The sequence below is a fragment of the Geospiza fortis genome, unplaced genomic scaffold (genome assembly GCF_000277835.1).
Source record: "Geospiza fortis unplaced genomic scaffold, GeoFor_1.0 scaffold5, whole genome shotgun sequence".
In the NCBI taxonomy this organism is placed as follows: domain Eukaryota; kingdom Metazoa; phylum Chordata; class Aves; order Passeriformes; family Thraupidae; genus Geospiza; species Geospiza fortis.
This window is the reverse complement of record NW_005054421.1, coordinates 1,513,746-1,527,193: the sequence shown is the minus strand read 5'-3', so window position 1 is coordinate 1,527,193 and position 13,448 is coordinate 1,513,746. Positions and strand designations below refer to the sequence as shown.

General features: G+C 39.2%; 1 protein-coding gene across 1 annotated transcript in view; it reads left to right on the top strand.

The window, feature by feature from the left end:
• DNM3 (dynamin 3) overlaps window positions 1-13,448 on the top strand; it is a 155,096-nt gene that overhangs the window by 23,439 nt on the left and 118,209 nt on the right. The window contains exons 12-14 of the mRNA XM_014309328.2: window positions 1,010-1,058; window positions 3,930-3,935; window positions 9,354-9,467. Of these exons, the coding sequence (XP_014164803.1) occupies window positions 1,010-1,058; window positions 3,930-3,935; window positions 9,354-9,467 (169 nt within the window). The remainder of the gene's footprint in view (window positions 1-1,009; window positions 1,059-3,929; window positions 3,936-9,353; window positions 9,468-13,448) is intronic.

The following is a 13,448-nucleotide window of genomic DNA, read 5'->3' as shown; positions in this document are numbered from 1 at the left end:
AAAGGACAGGATCAGAATTTGGACTAGGGTTGAGTTGGGTGCTTCATCAATTCTTGGAGCAGCAGGTGTGCACCAAACAGCAGGATTGGCCACAGACTCTGATGCAAGCACACCTCTGCCTTTCTCTGTCAGAGCAGCCTTTGGAGCTGCTGGCATGTGGATGCTTCTGTCCTCAGTGAATCAGTGCCTGGTGAAATGGTATAATCTAATCCAAACAAAACTTCCTGTCACCAGTGAAGGGCTGGTGGCTGAGTAGCCAAAGCCTGCTCTTGGAACGCTTTTCTCCTTCTTTGCAGCAATATTTTAATTTTGTGGCCTAACACAAGCTGCCACATAATGCAAATGCTTTTAGAATGAATGGCAACTTGTTTGGTTTTGAGACAGGAGTGTGTTTTGTTTCAGGAACTGGGATTACCAAAGTTAAAGAATTGAGCAAAATATTTTAAATATGGTTTAGTTTTAAATGTGCTCTATTCTTACAAGATTTCAACTTTGAACCAGCTTTATGAAGGCTTCATCCATTGGTTATATTTACGCCCTCAATAAATATTAGAATAATATCCAAAACAAACTGTCAAGACAAAGCTATTAAGGAGCCTCCAGCAGGGGAGGATTTTGTTGTACTGCTCTAAATAACAGAAATGGCTTGCTTTTTGTCTCTTCTGAATATTTATAGAGGCTAATGTTTCCAAAGTTACCCACATGAGCCATAATTTCTCTGTGCTTTTAGTAACCTTTACCAATGCAAGAAGGATGTTGTTGCAAAGGGGATGATTGGTAGGAGCTGACTGCTGTGCATGTCCCTTCTGTCCTTAGCAGGAAATATCATCAGGTAGAAATACAGTTGAAATATGCACATATATGCAACGATTTTCCTGTGTTTCTTTTGCTGTGTTAATCTAGCTTTCTCTGCTAGGATCAAAAGTAACTATTACTGCTAAAATGATTGCTCAGGAACTGGCTTAGTTCAAGTTTCCTCAGCATAACTCTTTTCCTCTGCTTCCCTTAGTGCCCAACAAAGAAGCAGTCAGGTTAACAAAAGTGCAGTGGGAAATCAGGTAGGCACCTAACAGAGAATGGATAATGGCATGTGCAAGTTAATCCAAGCTGTTTGGTTTTCTTGGCTGCATTTTCTGTTTTAAGTCTATCATTTACCTTTGTTTGCTTCAAACATACATAAATGTGTCCTCATTGCCTTGTTTTGCTGAACTTTTCAAAGCCACCTGACTTCCATTGTTATCATCATTTGCTGTTTAGCATTTCTGCTGCTGCTTGCACTGCTGGTGAGTGTCTTCCCTCCCATGCTGTTCAGTGCCTTGAATCCTCATGTTACACATCGGTGTTTTGTCATTAACTGCAAACTTGTGAATTTCAGAATCCCAAATGCTGGTGAGTACTTGCCTGCGTGTGCTTTGTGTGTTTTGCTACTCCTGATGTGTTCACAGCTGAACTGCAGTGAAGGGCAAGTCAGCAAGCAAATGTGGATTTGCCTTTACCTCTTCTGAAACCTTTCAGCTGCCTATGTACCATGGGCCTTTCTCAAAAGAAACAAAGAATAAGTGGTTGATGCTCTCAGATTAATTAGTGTCTACACTGAGATTCATTAATGAAATAGTTTGTTTCTTTTTGTCATGTAAGAATATGGGATTGATTCTGCAAGGTGCTTGGTGCTCCTGAGCCTGCCTTCCCTCTCTGCTTTTGTGTGGGTCAGGGGTTCTCAGTACTTGGCAGGATCAGTCCTCTTCTTAATATGAGATGAAAATAAGCAAAATGCTACCATTTGGAGAGTTTCTGCTCACTTTGAGGTTTTTGCAAAGTCTTAAACTGAAAAAAAATTGTTATGGAACTAGTACATACTTGAGAATGAAATAAAAAATAGTAGTAAAAATAAGACAATGAAATTTTGTTTAATTACCAGTATTGAATATTTTCCTGATGTTTTCACATGCAATTTGGTCAAACAATGCTCAGGAGGTTTCACCACCTGATCAAAGTTTTCAAATGTGACAGCTAAGTTTAGATCCAAGCGATGAACCTGAAATTTCAGAAAGTCTCCTATTCTGCTGCTGTTGTAGACAAGAGTTCTTGGCAAGAGTTCTAGTCATCTTTTTGGAGCTAGAAATTCCATCTCTTCCTCTCACCAAGAAATTGCTAGTTATTTTCAGGATATTTCTTAAAATAATCCAGCAACTTCTTGGATGCGATGGTTCCCCACAGCCTGACCAGCATGAGTGGCATTTTTGATATAATATATGGTTTGGATTAAAATGAAAAAAAAAACCCTGAAAGGTCTAAACACTGCAATGGCTTCAAAGAGCAGCCTCTCCCCTCTGAGGAGAGATTTCCTTCTTATCTAGCTGTGCTGGAACATGTGTCAAACACAAGGACTGTCATCACTTTGGAGTGTCCCATAAAAGGAAAAGCAACCAATTATCTGGCTCTTCAAAAATACACAAATAAAATGAATGATTTTTTAATTGAGTGAATGTTTTCTCTCTAAAGAAGTGAAGAAAAAGCTTGGCATTTTAAATTCAATGTTGAAACTTGGTTACTTGTTGTATTAAGGACTTTGCTGAACCTTTTATTGTAGAGATAATAAACAGATGTTTGTAAGTTGATTGTTTGGAGTTGAAAAGAATGAGAGAATGTTTCTGAAATAAAACTTCATTTTTGCAATTTGCTATTTCAGGGAACCAATCTACCGCCTTCAAGGCAAATTGTACGAGCTAAGTTCTGTAAGCTTTATTGTTGCTTTTTCATTTAGCTTCTCAGAGGGCAAAATTTGTCTCTAACTCATTGGTTTGTCAAATACTTGCTGCTGAACTATTTAATGTTAAGCTGTCTTGTCTGTAACTCTACCTCAACAAAGTGTAATTGCAGTTCATCACTTAACTGCTACTAACCTGCTGTTACCAGTCTGAGCTAGTATAACTTAAAATGTTGTAGAAGACTTTGCATCAAATTAATATTTTTGTATTTTAACAAGTTTCTCAAACTAAAATGACTAATTGGTGTTTATTTTATTATATAACTGGAAAGCAGTTTTTATCTGATGTGAGTGCCTCAATTCATAGTAAACCTCTCTTTGTAAGGTGGGCAAATAAGTTTCTGGTAACCCAAAGGAAACATTAGCTCTGGTGTAAATGAACATGCTGTTTATGGATACAGGTACTGTTCTTGGTGGTTTGTTTATGTCAAGGAATTACTTTGGATAGAAAAATGAGTTTTATGAATGAAAATATTTAAAACCTTTTTAACATTCTCTTTATAGCACCAGGAGGATCAATATATCACGGACAGACTCTTTTCTAACCCTTCCACTTCATGAGTAAATAAATATGTGAATGTCTTTAATATTACTAATTAGAATTAATTGTCTAAACTGCAGTTAATTTTATAACAAGTTACTATTGGTTCAGTGATGGTAAGGTGTGAGAAATAAATTTGTGTTGTGTGTATTCTTTGACAATATCTGTGATAAAAATGTACATTTTTTCAGTTTGTTGCCATCATCAAATTCTATTAGTTGTTGTTTTAAAGTAAATTTATGTTCAGTTATGGCAAAAGGCATCACTGACTTTAGCAGCAGTTGAATTGCACCCCTTGGGGAGATCAAGGTCACTGAATTTTCCCAAAATAGTGGGATGCTCATTTGCAGTAATTTGCTGTTCTTTTTTAGTAGCTTGCCTTGGGCTGGAATGATGCAGATAACTATTAACTATTTCTGTGTATCTTGGAAATAAGATGAGCACAGCAACACCTTATTTTTGGACAATATTCCAAATGCAAATTCCTCTTAGCATGTTTTTCTCCTTTTTCCTCTACTACTAATTTATCCTCTCACACTTAATCTTTGGCCTTTTTTTTGTTTGTCTTTTCTTTGCTACCGCCTGAGGTTTTGACCTGACTCCACAAAGTTTCTTTTTAAGCCACAGGTTAGTCTGTCTTCTCATTTGCTTGGAGTACTCTGTGCAATGCTTGGTTTTACACAGCACACCAGCAAGGCTTGGCTCCTGAAAGCTGACCCACTCTTAATTGTGTGTGCTGTGTGCTCAGATTCGTTCTGGTGACTAAAATTCAATGTTTTAAGCTCCCTTCATGATAAAACTTTAAAGATGAAGGTGTCATTGCTATATGAGCCCAATTGGTGTGTTTGGGAATGCAAGACACTGAAATTATAGAGGATTATATATAATTTATATGAGATTCTGTCCTTCTGTGGCAAATTCTGCTGCTGTGCTTGAGGTAGCCCTGTAACTGGAGAAGGGGCTTCATGTGAACTCTGGGTTTCAAGGCACTGTCCATGTGATGTGGAGGTTTAGGTCTGAGGGGTTTGTTTGACCTGCCTCTCTTCAGTGTTACACCAACAATCTGATTAATTTTCTGATTAATTTCTTCTGGACACAAGTAGCATTCAGACCCTATCAGCTAGCTTGAGCTATAGTCCTAATAAGTAACTTTTCCCCTTGTAACCCCCTTTTTTTTTTCTTTTCTTTTAATCCTGCTTTGTAGCATACTTTGCTGTTTCTTTTCTTCAGATATACTTAAATCCTATTATCTTGCATGACCCAGGAAATAAATGCTTGTAGAATTTTTTTAATCAACCAGATGGAAATGGAGACTTGTGCCATAGTCAGTGAGGTGGTTATGAAAAATCATGGCAAAGCTGTTCTGTTAAGAAATGTCAGTATTTCTATGAAAGAGGTGGTGCCCATGAGCTAACACATTCAAAAACATTTAAAAATTCAGCAGCATGAAACCTGTTGGTTTGTAGTTTTCACTTTATCAAGTCTAGAGGAGTATTGCTGTTCTAAATGGCCTTTATTTATTTTTTAGGTTAATATCCCTTCATGTTTGACTTACCTCAATCTTTGTTTAACTATATTTGGAAGTATATTTCAGTTTTTTTACCCCTGACAGCTTTGCTCCAGTAAAGACTAAATTTTTCTTTAAAGCAGACATGTTTTTAGGACTTCAGCCTCTGTCACAAGTTTGAAGTTATGTAATATATTGTGCAGTGATTTGTAGGGAAGCAATGTCACAAGATCTTGGTTGTGTTCCGTATCAGAGCAGGTCTGAGCAGTTTATGCTGGGACATTTGGCAGATGACAGTGAAATACTGTAGCAGGTTTCCCCTCTTAATATGTTCCAGCTTCTGTAGTGTGAGGATCTTCATGACTGAATCCAAAGAACCAACAGCTTCTAAGGATGCCTCCCTGAGTAGTTTTTGTAGTTTTTATTCTCTCAATGTGCTTACTGTTCAGTAGCACATGTTGTAATGACAGTGGTTGGAAGATGGAGTGGTGCTGGGAGTTGTGTTCTGTGCTCACAATTATTTCAGTGGAGTTACACAACACAACTTTAATGGTGTTACATTAGCAATTACTGCTGCTTGTGTTCTTGTGGGAGTGTCCAGTCTCATGATTCTCACTCTTGTGTTTCTCTCTGCCCAATTTCATATATCTCACCTATAGTGAAGTCATCCTTCAAATACTTCTTTAGAGAATTGGAAAGTGTCCCATTTCTTTCAATATATTTCTTTTACAATTGCCTTATTTGATTTAATGCAATTAAAGTCATGCAGCAACACATAAAATGTGCTTATTGTGTCAAATCCTGCTTTCCTGTTTATCTACGAAGTGGTGGAGGGTAAGAACAACAAATATGATTTGGGTTTTGTGTAGCTGAACTATGAGAGTGATTTCCTTCTGGCTTGTTCGTGTGCATTCAGGGGCTCTGAGTTTCATTTTTCAGTCACCCAGATTAGGTATCAGGATCCTGAAGGAAGGAACTGTGTCATCTCTTGTTCATCCTGTGCATGGAGTCCAGCTGCCTCTCAGAATATTGTCTCCAGTAGCTTCTGGCTGTGCCCGTGTTTTTCACCTTCCTGAGGTTCATAACTTATGTCACTAACATCCGCTCTGCACAGAATGACATTTAGAAATAGGATAGAAAAGAGTGAAGTGGATCTCTCAGATACAACCCAATGAGAAAAAGAGCTATAATGAAACACAGTGCTTTCATTTTTCAAGCTGAAGTGCTATAAAACATAGCTAACAGAACAATTAAAAAAACTTCAAAATAATAACTCTCCTTCCTAGTTTTTTGAACTTCAAAAGTGTCTTTGAAAATCTTACCATATTATTGCCTGTGGAAGAACACTTCTAAAATATGGCTTGAGGGTTTGGTTTTTTTTGTTTTTTGAGAATTTAGCCAGAGTCTAAGGTGTCATTCAGCTTCTCTGGAAAGTGAAACTATGGTTCGTTATCTCACTTTTTCTTGCATTACACCTTGATCCAACATCTCCCTCTCCTTTACATCCAACACTGATGCTGAGTCTTCTGTAAGAGTAGCTTTTTGGAGTTAACAGAATGTGCCTGGGGAATGGGAAAATTCAATGAAAAGGACATGAGGCTTAGCACACTAAGCTCATCTTCTCCCTCTTGGTGGCCCCTGGAACAGCTTCCTAGTATTTTAGATTGTTGTGACCTATTGTAGAGTCCAGGATATTTTAGGGAACACAAAACTCTGTTTCCCCAGAGAGGTATAGATAAGCAGGTCTAGAAATTTCACATGAAAAGCACACACCCAAATATTGCTGTAGGTTGATGTCCTGCTCTTCTGCAGAGTTGTGGGGGAACGACAGCTGGATCTAATCTTCAGCACACAGGATTTTTGAGGAAACTACTGGCAAATTCCTTCCTTTATGAACCAGTGACCAGAGATTGTCCTAGCAAGTCAGCTTGTTTCTGTCCACACCCCATGATGGTTGCACATTTGTGAGGAGATGTGTTGGACTGGACCATAACTCAATTCCTACCTTAGAAGTATTGAAACCTTCAGTGCTTCTTAAGTGGTTTGTATAGCTTAATTTTTAACATGTTGGCTTGATCTGTTCTGAGACCTCTACCACAAATGCCTTCTTGTGGAATTGAGAAAATGGGACTCCTATGAAGCTGTACAGAGCCTGTGGTAATGGTGAGGGAGAGGATGGAATAAGCAGAGAGTGCTCCTTCTCTTCCCTTTGAAGTGCTCATCACCTGTAAGGTTCTTGAACCTGCTGCTTAGGTGTTCCTGCCTGGTTAGCTTCTAGAAGCCACCTCTTTATCTTCACTGACATCTGTGTTCAAATCTTTTACCTTCCCTGAAATATTTCTCCAAAATATTTTTCTCCAAACCAGATGCTGGCCAGGCTGCCTGGGCTTCCTGTGTGTAGATATGAGCTTTACATGGAGCAAACATTTGCAATTGCAGACAATGTGGTTCAACAGCATCTTCTCTCCCAGGCTCTTTATAGCATGGGAACATGTGCACATGTGCTGTGAAGGATTTAGTCTGCTGCACAAATATAGCTCACCTTGCTGCAGAACTCAGTTCAAGTGAAATCAGAACCTTAATTTTGTTGATTTTCCCTATTTTTTTTCTTTAATTTTTTATAGTTCGGTGCAGAAAGAAAAAATAGAATTAGTTGGGTTCCACAACTTGTCCTGTGGCAGCTGCCTGAAGGCCAGTACACTGCCTGTGTATACATGTTACTTGTTTCCTGTTAAAAACTTAATTTGATAAACATTGCAAATAAAATGAGGATTTGATGGGTAATCAAGTTCTTATCAATGTTTCCCTTGCACTTAGGCAAGCATTCCATGTGTGTTTGCACTCACTGATGCCCCTCTCCACTTAAGTTTCCCCCTCAAACCCCACAAATATTAAAAGTCCTGACCCACTTTTGTAGAAACCTTTGTGGAACAGGTTATTCCATCCAACCTGCTTGTGCCATACCCTTGAGACTCTTTACAGTAATCATGTCCTGCTCTCTCATCCCTTACTGTGGCTTCAGAACAAAATCAATCTCTCTTAGAGATTTTCTTACAGGCTGAAAACTTGCAGCCTGTTTTTGGATCTTCAGGACATTTCTTACAATGCTGGCCTCGTTGGTAGTAAATAGGAAAACACATTTATCTTCCTTAAAATGAAACTGATACTCTTGGATTATGTGCATTTCCATACCATTTCCTGCTTTTCAGGTGCAACTTCTTTGGTTTAGTTATCAAATAGAATTCAGTCCCTTACCCTGTGCAAAACCAAAGCGGGTTTTTTTTAGGAGCTTGCATGAACATCCAGGCTAAATAGGAGTGAATTCTGATTCTGAAACTTCTATAGATGGCAAAGAATAGATGGTGAGCCATGTTCTTCTTTGGTGAGTTGTTGGTATTGGAGTTACAGGTCTTGTGAAGCCCTGTGAGAGGAATGTTGGTCTCATAGATTTCTTTAAATACGAGGGGAAACTCATGTTTGATCACACAAGTCAGTGCCTGGGGAGATTGTTGAGAGGTTCTGAAGGGCTTCTCTGAGCACTTTTTTGTCTCAGTATTCCATTGGCAAGTGAAGGGTGTTGCTGTGGGGAGAAAGAGAAGAGCTGAGGTTCCTTGCATCTGTGATTAGGAGAGTTCTGTGGTCTTGTTTCAGAGCATGATAGGAAGGAATGTTTGTTTTCTCATTTATATTGGAAAGCAGTGGCTGTTCCAATAAAATTGAAAGTTTCCATCTCAACTGTAAATGAGTTTTCATGGTTATACTGTTCTGCTGGGGAGTTGTCTCATTTCACTTTGGTTTCTGCTGTCCCCCTTTCTCTGTGCATGCTGTAGCCTCCTGATCTTAGTATTTATAGGTATGTTCACATCTGTTCTTTCATCTTTGGCTTGTATCTATGTTATAAAGTTTTGCTTTACCTTTTTTACCCCCTGATTTTTATTGCTGCTTAAGGTTTTTCCCCTTCTTTTATTTTCTCTTCTATCCTATGAGAAGAAAATGGCTCTCACATGCCTCTCCTTACAGCTTCTTGCCTTAAATTTAACTTAAATTTAGAAGACCTCTCCCCTTTGTCACTCCATACAACCACTTCTGAAAATCCTCAGTTTGTGTCAGAAGCTACTCACTTTACCAGAATTTAGGTGCTTTTCCTGGTATCCACCTTTAGAGATGACTTTAACAATTAGACCAGAACGGTGTAGTCAGAGATTAATTCTGTAGGCTTTCAGAATGAGTTCATATACAGCAAATAAATATCTTCAAGCTTACCTGATCCTTGTCACACTCACACTTGCTGTAAGTACAACATTCTCATAGTTTGGCTTCTCTCTTTCTCCAACCTTCAGACTGAAAATGTAATACTCACTTCATTACTATTGGTTTTTTTTGGAATGCTGCAAAAACTCTTGAATTTCCCAGAGACTGAAAAAATGCACCTGTTTGTGTTTCATTTAGCAAATCTTGATTTAAAAGAAAGAATGCAGCAGCAGAACTCTGTCAAGTAAGTAATGAACTAAACTTGTACCTGACTGCACCTTGCGTAGGTCATCCGGAAAGGCTGGCTCACCATCAACAACATTGGCATCATGAAAGGAGGATCCAAGGAATACTGGTTTGTCCTGACTGCAGAGAGCTTGTCCTGGTATAAAGATGATGAGGTAAGGAATGAAGAACATTTTTTTTCTGTTGGGGAAAACCCCAGTATTAATACAATGTTCTGATAACAACTTGAAATGTTTAATCAGTTTGTGTAAACTTGAACTGAGATTGTTTTAAGGTTTTAGCTTTAGTGTTCTTTAAATTTCTGGTTTGATTCATGGAGAATGCTGACTGCCTAAGACTTCTGTTGAAATGCTGATAATAAACACAGGGTGTGGTGTGGAGTATTTTTGTTTGTTTTACCTTTTTCTTCTCTTCCTGTGATTTCCACACATTTTTTTAAATAAGGAAAAAAATCTCAGGATGTTTTGAAATACTCTGCTTATTGTCCTATCCTTGCTTTGGTTGCTCTTGCACATCTACTGCAAGTTGATCATAAGTTGTCTGGGTAAATTTACTTCTGAAAGTAACTACAGCAGTTGATTTAATGAAAACAGCTGTTCTCTGGTGTTGTGTTCTGAGAGGATGAAAAGCCCATCTGCAGAGTTCTGTGGTTGGTGTGGATTTTCAAATTTGACAAAAAATGCACCTTCTTGGGTGATCAGTAAATCTGAGGTGAGTGATATGGAAATGAAGAGAAGGACATCCTCATTGCTCACTTGATTATATTGTTAGGCAGCTTGTCTGTTCTATTTAATGACTTTTTCAACTGTGTGTGTAGTGATACATTTTATCCAAGACTCCAGCAGTATTTTGAAGGTTAAAACAGGATTATGTGTGCCATCAGATTTATGGTAAAGCCTTTGTGAGTTTTTTTACAGTTTGTGTTGTTTTTTGTAGAAAAAATACAGCTACATTTAAAAAAACCCCTATTATTTCCTATTTGGGTTGTCCCCCCCCAAAAATTAAGTGTTTTTAGTAAGAAATTATTGATTTTTAGGGTGAACCAGTTTAATGGATGGAAGAAGCACAGGTAAAGAGAAAGCTTTAAATGAGCTCTAAAGCATCACTCAATCTTTTCATCTTATTCTAAGTAATAATCAAAACACTGGTTGATCCCAACAAAACAGGTTGATGGGGACTGTGCACATTCATATTCTCTTTAAACTACCATGGTATTTCACTGCAGTGGATTCTCTGGAAGCCCTGGGGAGAGAGCCTGCAGTGCATAAGGCAGAGTGCTGCAAATCCAGCACGTGGAACTCCTTCAGTAATGCTGCTGGGGGGAGGGAAATGTGCTCAGAAATAAATTTTTTGCCCCATTCTGTAGCCATTTCAGGATACACCTTAAGGCAGAGGGACAAACTCGGTTAATCTTGAGGATTTTGCCCCTTGCCCTTTTATTTAAGTTTTAAAGGGATTCAAAATTAGTTTAACAGGAAAACCAGTGCATGTCAGGCAGAGGGGAGGAGCCAAGGGACAGGTGTCAAGAGGGGAAATTTTACTCTCAGATTGCTGAAATAGAATTTGAAAAAAATGCAAAAGTGACTTTATGAATTTGATAATTTGAAATTGTTGTTTTTGGTGATCTGCCTTGAAGTTACTAGAACCAGCTTTCTTAGGTAACATACAGGCAACTGTAACTAAAACAAGCAATGTGGCAAAATTAACACACCTGCTGTGTTTTGTCTCAAGCAGTTGGAGTTGCATCCAAGATGAGCTGTGGCAAATTTTTAGGTAATTTTGGTGTTGTTTTTTTAAATCTGATTTTTATTTAGTGGGAAATATAAAAATTCCTGAAAATCCTAATGGTCCATCTTGTGCTGTGCAACTTTAAAAAGAAATAGTTTTGAGGAGAGTCAACTGGGAAGCTCATGAATGTACTCAGAAAGAAATGGCCACTGTGTGATTTCCATATGCACATTTTAAGATAATGTCTCTTAATTGCCAAACAGTTTTGTTTTGAGAGTCATGAAAATGTCAGTAGTTAATTCTGGCCATGGGAGATCACTTAGGGATTTCTTAGAGTGGTAAGAAAATAATTGCACAGGATAATAGCAGAGTACTATTCCATGCTCTGCTGGTGAAAGAAGTTGCTCCTTAAATACAGATTAGCTGTATAATTTGATTATTCTGTCTTGGAAAAGAGTTTAAAAAGTTATGATTTTTTGTGGTTGGTTGGTTGGTTGGTTGGTTTTGGTTTGGTTTTGGGGGTTTTTTTGTTGGTTTTTTTTTTTTGTACTGGACCTTCTCAGTAGGACTGAAAAATCAGTCAGGCTCCTCAGCTGCTGGCTGGAGTGGCTGTGTGGGGGTGTTTTCCCCCAGTGAGATGTGCAGTCTGGTGATGTGAGAAGTGATCCCTGTGTTTGTGTGTCTGGCTGTGCCCTGCAAGGTCGTGGGGAGTTCAGAGCCCCCAGCCCTGCTCAGGCTGCCTTTCCCTGGTTCAGAGCCCCCAGCCCCTGCTCAGGCTGCCTTTCCCTGGCCTGGAGCCTTTCCCTGGCAGCTGGGGAAGGTGCCCTGCCCGCGCTGCCTTGCCCTGGTTCAGAGCCCCCAGCCCCTGCTCAGGCTGCCTTTCCCTGGTTCAGAGCCCCCAGCCCCTGCTCAGGCTGCCTTTCCCTGGTTCAGAGCCCCCAGCCCCTGCTCAGGCTGCCTTTCCCTGGCCTGGAGCCTTTCCCTGGCAGCTGGGGAAGGTGCAGGGTCAGCTCTCACCTGGCCTCCCTTGCCATGCTCAGGAGTTTGTGCCCTCTGTGCCTGTAGCCAGTGATGCAGCAGCTGTGTACCAGAGAGCTCTGACAATGTGCTTTGCAAAGCTCAGTGCTTGCTGGGGCCTCCAGGGCTGTGAACCCCCTCTAGTGTAAGCTGAGCCTGGTTTTTAGTCTGGAATTTGCTCTGAGATCAAAATCACTAGTGGTGGCTCGCTAGTGCTGTTAGAAGGATGTAAATTCCTTTGTGAGGTGCAGCTTTATAAGTGATAAATCCACAGTTCAATGTATTTAGAAGCGAATTGCTATGGCAAAAGATTTCAGATTTTCCTGTATGATATCAATATTAGAAAAGAAACTATTGGTTTCTTCACACAGTTTTTTTTTGTCAAACGTACACCAGGATTTTATTCCTGATGAGATGGATTCTGTGCCTAAGAATGCATTTTTAGACCTGCAGTTCTGGAAATGCCAGGTTGGTGTTTGAACAGTGTGCTTAGAGCAGTTACAGTATTGGTTCTGGGAGAACTGTCATGGATTAGTTTCTGATCCTGCATGCAGTTGCTTCTGTTTGTAACTTTGCTGTGTGACCAGTACCATGACTTTGTGCTTTTCTACTTAAAAACCAAGCAAGGAAAGTGCTGTGTACTGGCTTTGAGGCTGCTGTAAACAAGTGCAAGATCAGCCACACTCTGTGACCTCACAAATACAGATTTATTTCATAGAGTATTCTGTGTAATCCTAGCCGAAGCATTACAAGGCACACCTACACACACCAATTATTAAATCTGAGCATTTTAGCTTTCTGTTGTTGCTGTATTGTTAAGTAGCAGCAACTAAGGTTCCTTTGAGAGTCAACCTGCAAATCTGAAGTTTGTGAATTAGCCACTCCTGCATTAGGATGAAATGGACTTTGGGAATGTGGAATGATATTCCAGCTTGTGAATAAAAAACCTCATCACTGTAAAGATATGGATGCCATTTGTGAAGTGGTGTAACATTGTTACAGCACACGGTCATAGAATGTGATTTTATTATTCTTTGTAAAGCATCCAGAGATTTCACTGGCATTACTGCTGTGCAAAGGATGCCAAGCTGGACTCTAGGATTAGAATTCCTAAAAATGTGAAATTTACTTTGATGGGTAAAAAAATCTCCTGTAGTCTTATTTCCAAAGAAAATGTTTCCATTCTGTTTCAATAGTAAATGATATTATTGTCAACATCCAGTGATGGATGCGGTTTGTATTATAATTTCACAGTTTGTTCCCAGTTGTAAAATGATGTGAGATTTGAGAGCGATCTTAAAAAATCAGGGAGGAGGTGAGAGAGTGGAAAAGGGAGAAGTTCCTCTAAGGTCTGACATTGTGTGTGATTACAGAATGAGCTTGCCACACAG